This window comes from Aspergillus versicolor, assembly GCF_001890125.1.
Source record: "Aspergillus versicolor CBS 583.65 unplaced genomic scaffold ASPVEscaffold_8, whole genome shotgun sequence".
NCBI classification, from domain to species: Eukaryota; Fungi; Ascomycota; class Eurotiomycetes; order Eurotiales; family Aspergillaceae; genus Aspergillus; species Aspergillus versicolor.
Window position 1 is genome coordinate 623,738 of NW_024467531.1, and position 16,422 is coordinate 640,159.

The 16,422-nt window shown below is 50.4% G+C and overlaps 6 protein-coding genes across 6 annotated transcripts; 2 read left to right on the forward strand and 4 right to left on the reverse strand.

Moving 5' to 3' along the window:
* Positions 1–638: 638 nt before the first annotated feature.
* On the reverse strand, positions 639–1,814 carry ASPVEDRAFT_815859 (SNAP receptor SNC2). Its single transcript, XM_040817061.1, has 3 exons — positions 1,500–1,814; positions 1,047–1,278; positions 639–972 (listed from the first exon to the last, which is right to left on the reverse strand). Exons 1-3 carry the CDS (start codon positions 1,614–1,616, stop codon positions 953–955), a joined length of 369 nt encoding a protein of 122 aa, XP_040670577.1. The 5' UTR covers positions 1,617–1,814; the 3' UTR covers positions 639–952.
* A 944-nt stretch (positions 1,815–2,758) lies between these two features.
* Positions 2,759–4,392, reverse strand: ASPVEDRAFT_137506 (MFS transporter; the record flags this gene model as incomplete). Its single annotated transcript, XM_040807398.1, has 5 exons — positions 2,759–2,897; positions 2,959–3,328; positions 3,378–3,637; positions 3,698–4,020; positions 4,189–4,392. 5 exons carry the CDS (start codon positions 4,390–4,392, stop codon positions 2,759–2,761), a joined length of 1,296 nt encoding a protein of 431 aa, XP_040670578.1.
* A 4,049-nt stretch (positions 4,393–8,441) lies between these two features.
* Positions 8,442–8,914, reverse strand: ASPVEDRAFT_137120 (uncharacterized protein; the record flags this gene model as incomplete). The annotated part of the gene is made up of 3 exons (XM_040807359.1): positions 8,442–8,569; positions 8,631–8,815; positions 8,877–8,914. 3 exons carry the CDS (start codon positions 8,912–8,914, stop codon positions 8,442–8,444), a joined length of 351 nt encoding a protein of 116 aa, XP_040670579.1.
* A 2,191-nt stretch (positions 8,915–11,105) lies between these two features.
* On the forward strand, positions 11,106–13,562 carry ASPVEDRAFT_137115 (putative chitin synthase activator (Chs3); the record flags this gene model as incomplete). The annotated part of the gene is made up of 3 exons (XM_040807356.1): positions 11,106–11,400; positions 11,451–13,364; positions 13,429–13,562. The coding sequence occupies 3 exons, from the start codon at positions 11,106–11,108 to the stop codon at positions 13,560–13,562; spliced, it is 2,343 nt and encodes a 780-aa protein (XP_040670580.1).
* Positions 13,563–14,654: 1,092 nt separating this feature from the next.
* Positions 14,655–15,678, forward strand: ASPVEDRAFT_137287 (DODA-type extradiol aromatic ring-opening family dioxygenase; the record flags this gene model as incomplete). The annotated part of the gene is made up of 4 exons (XM_040807373.1): positions 14,655–14,690; positions 14,770–14,942; positions 14,999–15,159; positions 15,215–15,678. 4 exons carry the CDS (start codon positions 14,655–14,657, stop codon positions 15,676–15,678), a joined length of 834 nt encoding a protein of 277 aa, XP_040670581.1.
* Positions 15,679–15,813: 135 nt separating this feature from the next.
* ASPVEDRAFT_54921 (L51/S25/CI-B8 domain-containing protein) lies at positions 15,814–16,291 on the reverse strand (the record flags this gene model as incomplete). Its single annotated transcript, XM_040814993.1, has 4 exons — positions 15,814–15,872; positions 15,936–15,968; positions 16,032–16,138; positions 16,206–16,291. The coding sequence occupies 4 exons, from the start codon at positions 16,289–16,291 to the stop codon at positions 15,814–15,816; spliced, it is 285 nt and encodes a 94-aa protein (XP_040670582.1).
* Between the last annotated feature and the right edge of the window lie 131 nt (positions 16,292–16,422).

Consider the following 16,422-nt stretch of genomic DNA (forward strand, 5'->3'; position numbering starts at 1 on the left):
GAATTTCAGAGAGAGAGAGAAAAAAAAATACTTGTAGGCCGGCAATGTGAAGATGTTGCGAGGATCGGACCCGACAGACCGCCCATGACTCAGACAACCAGGCAAGAGGTCTCTGCAGCCCTTTTCAGCCATTTTTTTACTGGGCCTACGTCGGAACAAGAACCAGGGTATATGGCACCTGAGTGGGTTATTTCTTCAGACTCGCTTCGACTGTCATGCCACTCGATTATCAGATTAGATCCTCTCCCTCGTTCAAGACCCCTCTACCCCCATACTAGCGCTGTCCCAGCGAATAGAGTCCGTTCCTCGTTACGGTGTGGATAGACCAGAGGAGCCCAGATGCAACTTTCCAACTGTGCGGGTCTTTTTATTATCTGATCCTTTAGCTAATGATAATTTCGCCTTGGGAGTGAGGCATTGCGTTAGTCAAGTCGACGTTGGCCTCGGTCATTTTTCGTCTGGCCCGCTGCCTGGTGCTCGCAGCCGAATTAGAACTCGACTTCTCCTTCCTTGGCGGGATTCTGAGGTGCCTACTGTACTGACCAGGAGAGTGTATTACTGTACGGAGCACTACCCGCAGTAGTTCTGCTGTCGGAGAAAAGGTATGATAACATTCATTATAGAAGGCTAGGACGAACAGCACAATAGCACATCAAAAGGGAAAGTCGGTAATCACATCCTCAAAAAAATAAGTAAAAAGGGAAAACAAACACCAGAGTATCATTTACATCTTCACCGTCGATGAGTCGTGTGGCATAGCCCTCATTCGAAAGAACCAGATCAATTCGTCGCGTTCAAGGCCTGCTAAACAAAGGCTTTATTCGTGACAACAGCAGGAATTGACGCCCAATAAAAAGCACATAAGGTATTAGAGGCTGGAAACAAAAGCTGCAGCGGCTTGACCGCAGAGATCCTGGGCGAAATGCCTCCACTCCAGAAAACATGACCGTCATTATTTAGTGGTGGTGACAACTACAATGGCACTGATGTTAGCATCTTTCTATATCGCACCTCGTGAGTAGCGTGGGACTCGATGTGGGTCTTACCAGCTGGGACGATGATCACCACAAGCAAGAGGATGATACAAATAATCAGACACACGCGCATCTTCATGTCTTTCCACCACATTTGCTTTCGCACGCGGTTGGCACCTCTGCGGAAACCTTGGGCTGACACGGCGAGGTTGTCGGTCTTATCCTGCAACGAATCTAGACGCTCACCACGCTCGGAGACCTTGAAGATGTTGGAACGCATGGTATCGACAGTTTCTTGGATTTTCTGTCACAGGAATCAGTTAGCAAACATTGCGATATAAAGCATAAGTAATAAAAGAAGTGACAATGGGGCTATCGCGACGATAAGGTCCATCATAACATGATCGAAAATATGGTCGCTAATGATCAAACAATGGAGATATTCCACGCCGGATGTCTCAAGGCGGCAGAGAAAAACAAAGGTCTCCAGGAGCGGCTGCCAGAGTAATAAATTCAGGGACTTACCCGGTCGATTTCCCGTGTCCGGTTGTCACCATTTTCTGCGGTAGCGCTGCCGCTGGCGGCGTTGGGGTTGGCGTTAGAGCCGGAAGGGATATAGGGGTCGTACGGTTGCTCGGACATGATGAAACTGCGCGAAAAGTTCGATATAGATCGCGAGTGTCGATATGCAGCGTCGGGGCGATCACAAGACCAGGTGTCGCAAATTATCCAGAGTCCGCTGGCGGGCTGGGTGTATCAGGGAGAACGGGTCGCAGGATAATTCGAGAACTGGCGAGGGGCCAAGTATTCAGGAGCCCAGATTCACGGATCGTATAAGTCGAAGAGGACACTGATGAGATGCGGGAAGAGAGTGAGATGGGAAGAATGGAAGGCTGACAAGAGTGACGGATTGGTGGTTGCTGGAGATGACAGGCGGCTTCGTTTCGGTTCGTCGGGGTGGCAACACGTGACGCTTGGGCCACTGCCACCGCTGTGAAGTTATTCTTGGGTGTGGTAGGCAGCGATCAATTTTTCCGGCTAGAACCAATGGCCACAGGCTTTATTAACAGGACAAAGACTGGATTGTGGCTGAAAATTCACGAGGCAATTCCCTCCGCCTGGCCTTCGCCCGGAAATATCGGTTTCTTCCCAAGTAAAGGGGGCGGGACAACCATAAACCTCAGGCGCCCAATTTCTATTCATGGAACTATCCGTGTTACAGCTTCCAAACCACCCGTGCACCAGGTTGCCCTGCATGCCGGACTCGACGGAGTCTTGTGATTCCACGATAACAGCTAATTTCCGATCCATTATACCACTTATCTAACCAATTATAGGAGAGACATTAGGTGAATGTTCTGTCATATAATTAATGATTGAATTGACGGCTTTTGTTGTATATACATTCAGCAGGGTGTGATTAGACCTGTGAAGCGCAAGCTTCACAAGCCATTATTGACAGCCCATATTTGCTGTGAACATGATAGTTACTTTCGCTTACACACAGTAGCCCCTGACGGCGGAAAAGCTGCACTATACTCGAGCCCCTCTTTCAGGAAGAAGACACTGGAATGAGTGGCAGTCGACGAGACCGAGGGGCAATTTTACTTGTCGACTTTATGATTTACAAGAAACAATGCAGTTTCTAAAACCTGCTAGCAACATAGCGCGTCAGTCAAAGAGATAATCACGAAAAATGGATGCGCAACTGCGAGGAGAGTAAGATTCCGTACGGTTTGAGCAACACTTACAAACCCGGATGACTGGAAGATGTTTAGGCTGAATCAGCTATCGTGGGTATGCTGAGGTCTTCTCGGCAAGAGTAGCCAGAGAATACCAAGTGTAACAAGAAGAGCCAACGCAAAGGGTTGTAAGCTTCCTACACCATGTGGCTGCGCAATAGCACCGGCAATGAAGGGCAAACTAACAAAACGAAAGATGGGAATTAGTGCGTCTGCCAACCGTTGCAAGAGAAGAATCTTACATAGCGGCGCCACTCCCCCCGAAGGCAGAGACCAGGCCAATGCTGGGGGTGTGCAGATGCTTTGGAAGGAGTTTGGCAGCGATTGTGACCGCAGCCGGGAATAGGGGCCCAGTGCAGAAGCCTATCAAGGCGACGGCCACGGCGGAAACAACAAAGTTCGGGACAAGCCAGAATATCAGCTCAAGCGCTATGGAAAGCGCTAGGTAAATGATCACTGCAAGTCTCTCGCCGAAGAACTCGTTCACAAACCCGAGCACGACTCGACCAACTGTGATGCCGGCCCAAAACCCCGTAGGAACAAGACCAGATGCTACCGCGCCTCCATCGCGGACTTGCATCATGAATTCGACAATCCAGCCGCCGATTGATACTATGATACTTTAGTATGCTGCAGGTTTAATATCAAGGCCATACCTTACCCTCGACACCCATGTAAGCAAAGAGAAAGAGAGCTAAAACCCAAGTGACTCGGTTCTTCATGGCCTCGGTCGTTCGGGAGTGCCCTGACGAACTTGTTCTGGGGTTGTTTGCCCGGAATCTATCACCATTTTCCGGCCAGAACAGCAGTCCGCTCGTGGTAAGTTCCATGGCGGACCCGCCAACTAAGGTGAAATAGAACGTCGACCACTTGAGGCCATGATCGATCATTGCAGTTGCAATAGCTGGACTCACCGTTGCTCTGATCGCGTTAAATGTATCAGCAATTTGTTATCTCCAAGAATATTGGTGTCACACATACCCTAGCCCATAGCATGCATGCAAAAGCCCCATCAATAAGCTAGCGTTCACCATATCGCCGACCCATGCGTTCCAGCCGGCGTCGATAAGTCCATTACCAAGTCCAACGAAGGCATAAGCGACCAACAAAACCGGGAAGCGGGGAACGGTGGCCATGAGAATGAATGGAATGAGGTGGCATATTGGCGCGAGGATTGCAATACCCCTTTGGCCAAAAGTCATATGTATCTTGTTCACTATCATGGACGCCACTGTATAGCCCACGAATGGAGTCACGAAGATCAGGGAGACCACAGTGGTAGACAAGCCGAATTCCTCACGTATCTAGAACGAGACCACCATTAGTATGGAACCCAGCAGTCCGCAAAAAGGTCTCTTGCTCCTAGAGCGAGGCGCTGGGCATTCGTACGTAGGGAACTAAAGCCTACACCAATATCAGTGGACCACGTCGACGAAAGAATTCATCCGTCATATGTGTTTAATGATACTCACACCATACACACCATCGCTGGCACCCACAACTGCAAAGCTGGCAAAGGCTGCAGCTACACGCCATTTGTTAATGGAAGGCTCGTTCCATTTTTGCTTGACTCGGGCGACGGGCGCATCTGGACCAGGCCCGTATTGCTCAGGTTCGCCTGGCACAGTGCGCAGTTCTTCACGAGGGGCGAGCTCTATGGTCACTGTTGACGACATAGTTACAACTAGAAGGTTGGGAGTAAATGGAGGAGGGAAAACAGATTCGTGGATGGCCTATTTGAAGTTTTTGTATATCTGAGTCATGGCTCCTACACTGTAGTCATCGTCCGTGTTCCTGTTGGAGAGGCGGGGAAACTTCGGGCTTGGATGACGCGGGGTTCAAAGCAAAAGTTCCGTCCAATAAACCTCGTATGATGACTTTTGTTGTACGGACATTCTGAAGCTTATGCACAAATTTAATATCGAAAAGCGATCGAGGTGTATGCAGTCCAGAACGGCTTAGTTCAAGTTGTGCACCGTCGGCCTTAATAGCCTGCTCCGACACCCAGTAACTGGCGCCAACACTGAGGAGCCAAGTAAGGGAGCGAGTGTTTCGGTCCGATCTGCGAAATTCATTTGCGAAAGAGCCATTCGAATCATCTCGGAACATGTCCTGACGTATTTGTCGGTTAGGCACATATAAATAGGTTCGGGCATTGACAGCCATGCCCAAACTGGCAAAGCTAGAGCATCCCACAGGGCCATAACTCTTGCCCGAGAGTATGATTTCGTCGTCAAAATCGGCCATAAATTTCAATTAACTACATTGTGCTGCTTTTTAGCACAACTGAGTCCTCTGTTGAGACCCTCAATAGCCAGTGACAGTGACACACGTGGCGAGCTCTAGTGCGGTCCTCCGTCTTCATCGTCATCTCAAGATTCGGCACAAGCGCGGCTGCTGATCCTGCAAGTTTGCGTGAAATCGAGATCAGAAGAATCATCGAACAAAGTTTACAAGACAGACACACGCTAGCCAATTCTATCTCTAGCAAGTTGAGGATTGAATTGGCTTTGTCTGTTCTGGGCCTTGAGTGTCGGTCTGCGCCCATGGAGGTCGATTACGATCACTTTTAAACGTCATCTCCTTTTTGAACACACAATCACGAGTTCATACGACAGGCAATGGCATCTGAAGGCGTACCACCTGCCCCAAACAAACTGGAGGTGGCGCTTTTCCTAGCTGCTAGTCAGGGTTATGACACGATCGTGAAGTTGTTATTGACCACGCCCGGCGTGAATTTGAACTGCACAGACCCAGACAACCGAACGCCTGTCGCGTGGGCTGCGGACGAGGGGCACGAGAACGTACTTCAACTCCTGCTTGAAACAGGCTCCGTTGAGCTCAATTCGCAAGAATCCAAGAACGGTTTATCCCCCCTATGCTCGGCTGCCAAAAAGGGACATACAGGGGTTGTGCGTCGTCTGCTGGACTGTCCTGGCGTGGACATTAATCTTCCAGATTCCAATGGGCAAACGCCTTTGTCCTGGGCTGTCGAGAATGGTCATACTGCAATAGCCCAGATGCTCCTGGGCGCTGGCAGTGACCCGAATACTCCAGACCCTAGTGGACAAACTCCCCTGTTTTGTGCGGTGTCAAAGGGAAACCAGGAAATTGCCGGGCTTTTGCTGGGAAATAGGGATGTTCAATGCAATACTCCCAATTCAAACGGACTTACTCCTCTATGCTGTGCCGTGAATCAAGGTCATCAAGGAATCGTGGGCCTGCTTCTGGGCCGCAGTGATGTCGACCCGAACACGCCGGATAGTGACGGCTACCCGCCACTGTGTCGAGGAATCGCAAAGAGATCTTTAGGAATGGTGCAAATGCTTCTCAGGCGCGGTGACGTCGACCCCAACGTTCTGGATCCTGATGAAGAGACGCCCTTATCACGGGCCGTGGAAGAAGAACATGAGGAGATAGTGAAGATGCTTATACAACGCCCTGATCTTGACCCAAACACCAAAGACTTTAGCGGACAGACACCATTGTTCCGCGCTGTACAAATGTCCCATCATGTAATGGTTCAGATTATTCTAGCGCATAGTAACGTTGATCCTGACATCCCAGATCCCAATGAACAAACGCCATTGTCTTGCGCTGTCGAACGAGAGGAACCCGAGATAGTAAGGCAGCTGTTGCGAGCGGGTGCTGACCCGGGTGTCGTGGATAAGAATGGCAGAATGCCACTTTCTCGAGCTGCAGAGAAGGAAAACCCGGAGATGACCAGGCTTTTATTGAGAGCCAAAGCCGACCCAGATGCTGCTGATGTGACCGGAAGGATACCATTGTCTTACGCCGTGGAATCCGGGCACTTGGAGATAGTCAGGTTCTTGATAAAGGCTAAAGCTAATCCAGACCTGGGAGACGAGGATGGGAAGCTACCCTTGTATTTCGCAGTTGAAAGAGGAGATCACGACATAGTCCATATGCTGCTAAAAGCAAGGGCTAACCCAGACCTCGCAGATGTCAACGGAAGGGTACCGCTGTCTCTTGCCGCAGAAAAAGGAGACCAAGAGATCGTTCAGTTGCTACTAAAGGCAAAAGCAAAGCCGGAGGCGAAGGACAAAAAAGGACGGACACCGCTTCTGTGGGCCGCCGACAAGGGATTTATGGAAGTAGTATGGCTTTTGCTTTCCACCGGCAAAGTTAACGTTGATTTTGCTGATGATGCTGGATGCACTCCACTATGGTGGGCGGCTCGACATGGACACTTACCCGTTGTGCGGCTGCTGTTACGAAGCGGAGCCGATATCGAACGACAACCGCAGGTCGATGATGGAGGTGGAAGCAGGTTTGGGGGTCCATTATTCCAAGCTGGCCGAAAAGGTCACTTGGATGTGGTCAAATACCTGTTGAAAAAGGGCGCTGATGTCAATGCAACGAACGGCGAGGATGAAATTTCACTGTTATTATCACTCATGAATGATCGAACCAAGCACGGCAGGGACGTCATTGGCCTATTATTACAGAAAGGAGCAGATGTCAATTTCGCTGACAAGTTGGGACAAACGCCGCTCGACATAGCTACCAAGCAAAACGATCTGGAGTTAATGAAAGCGTTGATTGAGGGTGGCGCTGAAATCGATTCGATGACGGAAGAAGGTGCAACCCCATTGCACCGAGCAATAATCAATGAGCGCGAAGATATAGCGGAGGTATTGCTAGACCATGGTGCGGATCCAGAGGCACAAGATCATCTAGGTGATTCGCCTCTTCATTTCGCAGCTGCGAGTGGTCGCCGTAAAATGGTCGAACTACTCTTGGATAAGGATGTCGATATCAACGTCACCAACTACACCGGGGATACACCTCTTCATGAGGCCGCTAGCCATGGCCACCGAAAAATGGTCGAGTTCCTCCTCCAAAATGGAGCCGAACTTGAAATGCGAGACGACTACCGGCAAACGGCGCTGCACAAGGCAGTTGGCGCTAAGCACCATATCCTGCGACTACTTGTCAATCGAGATGCGGATGTCCTTGCAAAAGATATGTATGGCAAAACAGTGCTCCATCTAGCTGCGGAAGCCGGGTTGAAAGAGGATGTGCATTTCCTGATGGGCCACGGGGCTGCCACAGATGGCAGAGACGGCAATGGACGGACTGCCCAGGATTTGGCTCGAATTGAAGGACACGACGAGGTTGCTGAACTTTTTAACAAGATGGCGCTGGTTGTCGCTGATCAATCTTCTGATTAATGATGAGATGGAAACGTACCCTAGACTGTACTATTTATTAGCATTACGATGATGGTCATGATAACGAAAATGTCTGCACGATGAAGTTGTACACAGTGTTCAACCCGGGCGCGTAGTAAATCTGCCGAAAAGGACAGTGAAGGCCGGAAAATGGAAGGTTGGATGTGAAGCTACCAAAAGAAAGCGGTGGGCTTCAAACATTAGGTAGTCGATCGATAGTTGATAATAATGGTCGAACGGCATTCTATATAACTTGGATTTCGCTGGACATGAATCATTCCAAGATAAATGGAAATTGTCCGAAATGAGCTGGGAATATTTACAATATCTGAGACTATTAATACATACAATACAATTGCCCACTTACCACGTAACCCAAGCCAGCGCCGTGTGAACTCCGTGTATCCCAACTACTCATTTTATGCAATACAAACCACAGGCTTTTCCCTCCTTCTCTTCGTAGCATCCCGGTGTCAATCTTGGGTAACAAGGACTGACCAGAACCCATAGCACCCTCAAAGGAAGAGCCCCTATTTTTCGCCCAGCAGCTCTTTTCTCATCTCTTCCTTCTGTATCCTAGCTTCCTCCTTGGCCTTATTCAGTTGTGTTTCTTTCTGAGCCCGCTGCTTCTCCTCCATCTCCTGCGCCGCGAACCAAACTTGATTGTAAAACCGACATTAGCCATGCACAGAGAAATTATTCGAAGAATAAGGACGTACTCGATTTATCAGATTTTGACCACTCCTTTAACCGGCCGACGTATTCCTCGAATTCGCGCGAACGTCGGTCGCCTTCCTCCAGACTGCGCTTTTGCAAGTCCGGGTTGTAGCGCTTGAAGAGCTCTTCATCTGTTGGGCGGAGTTTCTCGACGAGTACGGGGCCACCGACGCAAATAACGACGCCACTAAGTCGATAAAGTTTCAATGTTAGCACTATCTGTACCAGTGAGGGCATGCGATCCTTACACTCCCATCATTTTGAGCCATGTTCCCGCTCGTGACATTATGCAGGCGTTTCCGGGTTCTTGTGGGCGAAGTGAAGTGAGACAGTGATGTCATAGAAGGGATGCAGTATTTCTGGCCTTCGCTTCAATTCCAACGACCGAGGATGAGGTTGAATGTGGGCTCTGCCTACTTGGAAGCAGAGAAACGAATGAACCAACGGTTTGTCGATCTCAACTGTGGCTCACGATAGTGTGGCTCAACTGTGGCATCACGCCCAGTGCAGTGGCTTAGTACAGAGCCCGGCGGTGCAATGAGTGGCTGTGTGGATTACCATAGCCAATGATAGTCGTTTGCTTTGAAAGTCGCGAGAGCCCCAGGATGCGGACCAGGGTTCGCTTTAATCCATTGTCTTGCATTACTACTTTTAATAGTTTTATGACGATGGCTTGGCCATCAGAATCGCTATGTTATTCAGTCCTTGGTATGTATGGTGTATGTGCCGACACTGCCGAGTCACGGCACGGCCGGAGTTACCTGCCGTCTGTGTGTATGTAGTTCTCTTCCTAGCCTCTACAGACTCCGGACGGTAATACCCCAGTCAAACGCTTGATGGAAAGAGTCTGAGACACGATTTTCAGCCAGAAGTTGGAACTCAAGTCTAACTCGATCGTCTCAAATGTGTACAGACTTTGTAACAATTGGATCGCGAAGCACAAGCAGGGCCTAAGCGGTCAGGGCGCATGCCGCAGAGAGCATTTTTCCTTCGAGTTCAGGCTTACCTTGCCCTCCCGCCCTTGCTTTTTGAGCTCAGTCGAGAATGAAATGCGCCCTACATATTTTGTATTACTTGTAGAGTATGGCGGTCACGGAAAAGCGCTTCGGTGTCCAGTCGAGTTTGATTCTGAGTAACAGTGTGCATGTTTGCTTTTAAGAAAGGCATTGATTGACGGGTGGTGGATTTAGTGCCATAGGGCCAGTCCACAACGGGGATCCTTCTACAGACCAATAAGCGATCGCCCTACTGTCGTTTCCCCTGCGTTTCATGTGGAAATTGCTCTCGAATCGGAGGTTCCCGTGGGTCGAATCACTAATGTAGGTACCAGAAGAGTCGCCTATCATCAGTGTCAGCCCTCGTGCTCCTCGTGTCACATCTCACGACGAAGGAGTGCGCAGGGACTCTGCACAGCCAGGTCAGCGCCAACTTGAGACGTCATACGGGTCGTGTCTCGTTTGTCATGTCTGAGTGCCCCAGAGCGACTGGGTCTGGTCGGGTTTCGGAGGAAAGCTGTGAGTGGAAAAACGGCCTGAGAGGATCCCAATTTGGGCCCGCCAAGAGACGCTGTCCCTGGCTTGGGCTGACAGGATGGAGAACTGGATGTCCTCTTTGTGATAATAATGATTTTGACAATGAATCAGGAGTTCAGGACGGTTTCGCGTGGGTCAGGGACTTGAGCACGAAAAGTTGAACCTTTAAAAGAAAGCGAAAAGTGGGGAGAAACAGAAAAGAAGAATCAGAAACTGCGTCACTGACAAAGAGTATCGACGAGCGAAGAAAGAGTATAAATTATTGTTCTGTCAATCTTGTCCTCACTTAATTAATAGTACAGGTGGTTCCTGTTGATTTATGCCCGATTTGTCTCACAGAATCATCTCCTGCAGAAAACTCCTCTTCCACTCCCACGACTCCCCATCTCAAACTCAACACTCTTTCCTGGGTTCCATCCCTCCTGTCGCTAACCCCGAACAATATCCTGTCTTTGTCTCTCCTTCATTCTTCTCCCCCGGCATTCCTACCCCTCGATTTAATTATCTGGGTCATCTGGCTTGGCTTTCCCCTCCAGACTCCCAGCGTATCTTCGGCTGCTGCAGTGCTTAACCTTCCCACCAAGCTTGTCCGCTGACCTTGTCTTCCGCTCTTCACAACACTTCGGCGCTATCGCGTGCATGTTCCTATACGCATGCTGAACTTCGCCTGTGAGTACTGTATTTCCCCCATTATATCCCTTGGCCGCTGTCCACTTCGGGCTATATTCCAGTGGGGAGTAGCCGCCCGTCCTCCACATCTCACCCTCAAACCGTCACGTTCTTTAACCATCTGCTCGTGAATTAATAGTGAAACGCGCGATCGGACTCGCCGTCGAATAACTGCCGGCAATTTTGTTTTCTTTAGGCGACCTGCGTTTGTTTCTGCGGTTCAGAAACCATTCCGCTCGCTCCTTTCGCTTCGTCACACGCCGTCTCACCTACACCATGGCCTACCCGCAACAGAGAGCTCCCCCAGTCAGGAACTACGGCCCTCCGAGAGACCCGTCCTATGACCCAGGCTATCAGGACTATGGTTACGATCAATACCCGCCCGATGGAGGCTATAATGACCCCGGTTATGGCTATCCCCCCGACCCAGCAACTCCAAGATCGCAAGCTCGCCCTCGCGGTGCACCGCGACCGCCGCGTGGAGGCTATCCGCCGAATGCGCGACCTCCTCCGAGAGGCTATGATGGTCGACGAGACAGACGTCCGCCCCCGCCGCAAGATCGGGTGAGACGTGAGTATTACCGAAGCAAATTATCCAGCCACCCACTGACCTATCCCTAGCACCACGGAATGGACCCCCCATGTCGGGTTTTGACAGTCCTTTTCCCGCTGTACCCCCCGGGGGTAGGCGTGGACCTCCTCGGGGCATTGAAGGCGATATGGCGGCAATGAGTCTGAACGGCCCAGCGCCGCCCCGACCTCACACATCTAATGGGAATAGACGGCCTCCAGATATGCGACCTCCTCGACCGGGACCGAATCCCTCCGCCTATCCTCCAAGGGCAGCCAGTGCAGGACGCTCACGACCCTCTGACCGTAATGGGCCATATACTGACCCCAGGGGCCCACCACCTATGCCGCATATCAATCGCAGTGCGACTATGCCTGTTCCAGGCGGCCCGGGATATCTAGGACAGCCTAGTTCTCGAGATCCGAGAGAAAGTACCTATGGTGGTTTACTAGATAGCTACTATAGCACAGCACCCGATGACCCCGACATGCCCAATTTTGATGCAATGCCGGATTTCAGCAAAGGTGCAGTTGATGAAGCTTTACCAGGTCTAGAACAACCCAAGCCAAAACCTGAATCTCCTGGTGGTCCTGCACAAGGGCAATACAAGGCATTCAATCCAGCGGCCCAGGAGCTTCATATGCATACCCCACCGGACTCTGGTACTCCTACAGGGGCGAATCAATTCGCCAATGCTGGTTTCCAATTTGATTTGCCCTCGGAATCCCAGTCGGCCGGCCACCCTTACAACGCGATGAAAAATGGGTACGAGCCATATGAGGATCCTATGAATTCGCAGCAAAACCCGGATGCCCTTCCGCACCACCCTATGCCCTACCGCCCGGGCCACGATTCAGGTGATAAGCCAGCTCCCGTGCGACAGTACAACAACGCAACCAACAATCAACCACCAGCGCCAGCCCAACAGGGCCCTCTAGATGGTCCAGAACCACAGCAACCGGTTACCCAAGCTGAAATTGAGCGATTGCAGATGCAAGCTCGGGGCAACCCCTCTGACCAAAAACTTCAACTTCTCCTCGCACAGCGGCTAGTCGAAGCTTCAATAGTACTCGTCGACGCCAGCAGACTAGATCCAAAGTCGAAGGCCAAAGCCCGGGAGAAATACAACATTGACGCCCATAAAATCATTAAGAAATTGATTTCAAGCGGCTACTCAGACGCTCAATTCTACTTGGCCGATTGCTATGGTCAAGGTGTTTTAGGTCTCCAAAACGACCCCAAAGAAGCATTTTCGTTATACCACTCGGCAGCAAAACAAGGCCACCCGCAAGCCGCTTACCGTGTCGCTGTCTGTTGCGAAATTGGCCAAGAGGACGGCGGCGGCACAAAACGCGATCCCTTCAAAGCCGTACAGTGGTACAAGCGCGCTGCTTCCCTAGGCGATCCTCCAGCAATGTACAAAATGGGTATGATCCTTCTAAAAGGTCTCCTCGGCCAAGCCCGCAACCCGCGCGAGGGTATCTCCTGGCTCAAGCGTGCCGCTGAGCGCGCAGACATGGAAAACCCACACGCCCTCCATGAGCTCGCTCTGCTCTACTCCTCCGCCGGTGACAACGACGCCATTATCCGGGATGAGGCCTACGCATCTCAGCTCTTCCACCAGGCCTCCGAACTCGGCTACAAGTTTTCCCAGTTCCGTCTCGGAATGGCTTACGAGTACGGCCTCATGGGCTGTCCTGTAGATCCAAGACAAAGCATCATGCTCTATAGTGCCGCCGCTGCACAAGGCGAACACCAGGCTGAACTTGCGCTTAGCGGTTGGTACCTTACCGGTTCTGAGGGTATCCTCCAGCAGAGCGATACAGAGGCATACCTTTGGGCCCGCAAAGCCGCCTCGTCCGGTTTAGCCAAGGCTGAATATGCGATGGGTTACTTCACGGAAACTGGAATCGGGGCCACCGCCAATATGGAGGATGCGAAGAGGTGGTATTGGCGAGCTGCTGGTTTGTAACCCTTTCTTACACCGCCCCATTTTTTGCAATGAACACTGACTCAATACTACTATAGCCCAAGGATTTCCCAAAGCCCGCGAACGTCTCGAGGAACTTAAACAGGGCGGCGCCCGGATGCAAAAGACCAGGCTCTCCCGGTCGGCCGTCAACCAGCAGAAACCTAATGATGGGGACTGCGTTATAATGTAATGTGATTTGATGTGTGACCTGACGCTTATGTACAAAACCGTTTCTCTCTGTCCCATCGTCTTTTTTGGGCTTCTTTCGGGGTATTGACTCCCCTTCCCCCTTTTTTTTATCTATTATTATCTCCCCACCTTGTGATACCTCATCTACCTACCTATCTACCCTCATACTTCTTTCTTCCTCAACATTACTTTCTTCTTGCCCCAAACATCACGACCCATTCTCTTATTGGTTATACTACCTAGCGATTGCGATTACATTCCGGTACATATGAAGATTTCTGCGTCTAATGAGGGGTTGGATGACCTGCTATGTGACAATAAATTCCATTTGTTAGACGGCGCCTTGCTTTGAGCATAGACTACCTACCCATCCTTGACCGCTCAGTGCCTTGGGTCAGCTACGTGACGAGTGCATACTAATTTCCATGCCATATAATGAAGACATGCAAAGTTGGTTCAAAAGCTCTTTCTGTTTATAAGTATAGTCCTCCCATGACTCCGGCTCCCAGTTTTACCCGTAGCATTTATTCTCTTCCAAGATGTACACTTCAGTTCGGTCATATAAGGTTGTTGGTGTTGATGGCATGACTAATCAAGGCTCAATTCCGCGGTGGCCCGGCGAGTTCCGCTCCTTGACAAATGTAGAAGCAGTTCCTAGACCAAGTGGTGTGGTTCCAACGTATGATGACTATTGCTGACAATCAGACTCGTTATTTTCCTCTTCAAATTATAAAGCTGGCTGGGTAGTCTGCTAATTCTGTCGCGGATCTACCGATTTTAACTTCCTGCCAATCGCTGGTTCCGTTGACTATAGCCGAAGGGCCGCAAGACACCAATATATATGTCTTCCACACCCAACGAACAGCGAAACTCAGAGAGACCGTCCATAACCGTGACCTCTTTTGTTACGCTGCTTGTGGCCATTCTAGTAGCTTTTGCCTACGAATCTACCACATCCGCCAACGTGTTTGGATTTCGACGCTTCGCCCAAACATCCTGGGCTGCAATCGGATCTCGGCGGCCACTGAGCACTGCTTTAAACATTGAGCCCGTTCAAGATATCCAGAAGACCCCGGCAGTAAACGGACTCAAGATGAAGACGCCAGTTTATTTTTTGAGCCATGGTGGCGTACGTTCTTGCTACCTTTCGATTCCCCCGCAAGCGAGAAGTGCCCGGCCATTGTTTGGTTAAAGCTGACGCTCTGTAGCCCAACATCATGTACGATTCTGAACACCCGGCATACAAGGAATTGGGCAGGATAGGTCGCGAAATTACCGGCAAGGTCAAGCCTCGCGCTGTTGTGGTGTTCTCGGCACACTGGCAAGCAGGCCGTGACACCGTCCAAGTGAACACAGCCGAGATTACGGATTTAATTTACGAGTACGTGTTGCATACTCTTCTCGCTGATGCGGGTCGGCTGATATTTGCGCTTGCAGTTTTTATGGCTTCCCAAGCCACTACTATAAAGAGAAGTTTCCCAACGTGGGTAGCAGAGAGGTTTCCACCAAGGTGCTGGACGCACTCAAGCAGGCAGGAATCAAGGCCGAAGGAGTCAAGAGAGGGCTGGACCACGGAGTATGGGTGAGCTTTAAATGTGGTATGTGCTAACGACCCAACCCACGATTGATTCTTTCCGATTAACATGGGTGCAGCATTCGAGCCTGAATCCAATCCGTTGAATGTCCCCATTGTGCAAGTTTCTCTGTTTAATTCCGAAGACCCCATGCAGCACTATCGCTTAGGAGAAGCAGTATCGAAACTCCGCGAGGAAAATATTCTGATCATTGTATCTGGCATGGCTGTCCACAATCTCCGGGATTTGCGGTTCACTTTTGGGGATCCTCGGCCTATGCCTTATGCAGCTAGTTTCGATGAGGCACTGAAAGATGCAGTTACCAAGGACCCTGCGGAAAGAGCACAAGCAATGGCTGATTTACTGAAGCGAGGGGATGCTCGACAAGCCCACCCGTCCTTTGAACACCTTCTCCCGATCCACATTGGTGCTGGGGCCGCCGGAGAAGACCAGGGAAAGAGACTATGGACCCTGCCTGAGGGAAGTATGAGTTGGGCGCAGTATAGATTCGGCGGACTGGACAACTCTAGTAGCTCTCTATAGCGATAAGCTGGTAGATATCAATAAAGAATATTCCATTTGAGCAAAGTCATTTGACGGATGACGAATTCATTTCGGATATAGATACAGTGTTGACAGTCGAATGCGATACATGACAAAAATGAACACGTCAAAATTCTATGAGGTTGCCTTCACCAGTTGCGTAATCTTCTCTTCAATCTGTTGATCCGATAGGCCTAAATTTCAATTAGCAATGCTCTTTGCCAGGTCTTCACATTGAATTGGAGGGGTATTCGTACCGCTCAGCGCTTCCACTTGCTCCTTTCCAAACCCTAAAAAACAATCAAAAAGTGTTAGTTTCCTCGCGTCCCCACCGAGATTCTATTTGAACGTACCATATCGAGCGTAGACCCGGGGCAGTGTGCCGGCGGCCTCACGGATGAGGATTGGAGTGTGCGGGTTGTGCTTCTTCATGGTAGGATAGGCGCGGTTCAAGAAAAGTCTTCAGAAGCGACCCAGTCAGTCCCAGTTCACCCTTTGATTAACATTCCAGACTGGGATAAACTCACCTTGTCGCAGCGCTCTGCTCAGAGGTCTGGCAAAAAAGGAACCGCAGCTCCTTAAGACCCTGTGTGAAAACGTACTTGGAGGACATGGTGACGACTGTTCGGTATATAGGCAGCGCAGGAATGATCGCAATAGCACACTTCGACGACCCAGGCAGTCAATGCCAGTCAATTGAGAATAGTTGGGGATGGGCTGGCTGGTGAGGTCGTTTTGCAGGCG

Excerpts from the sequence above, each read along its gene's own strand:
- ASPVEDRAFT_815859 (XM_040817061.1), bottom strand. The coding sequence starts at position 1,616 with ATGTCCGAGCAACCGTACGACCCCTATATCCCTTCCGGCTCTAACGCC. Across the intron at positions 1,279-1,499 it reads GGACACGGGAAATCGACCGG|AAAATCCAAGAAACTGTCGA; the intron begins GTAAGTCCCTGA and ends TTCCTGTGACAG. Across the intron at positions 973-1,046 it reads GGTGATCATCGTCCCAGCTG|TTGTCACCACCACTAAATAA; the intron begins GTAAGACCCACA and ends GTGCCATTGTAG.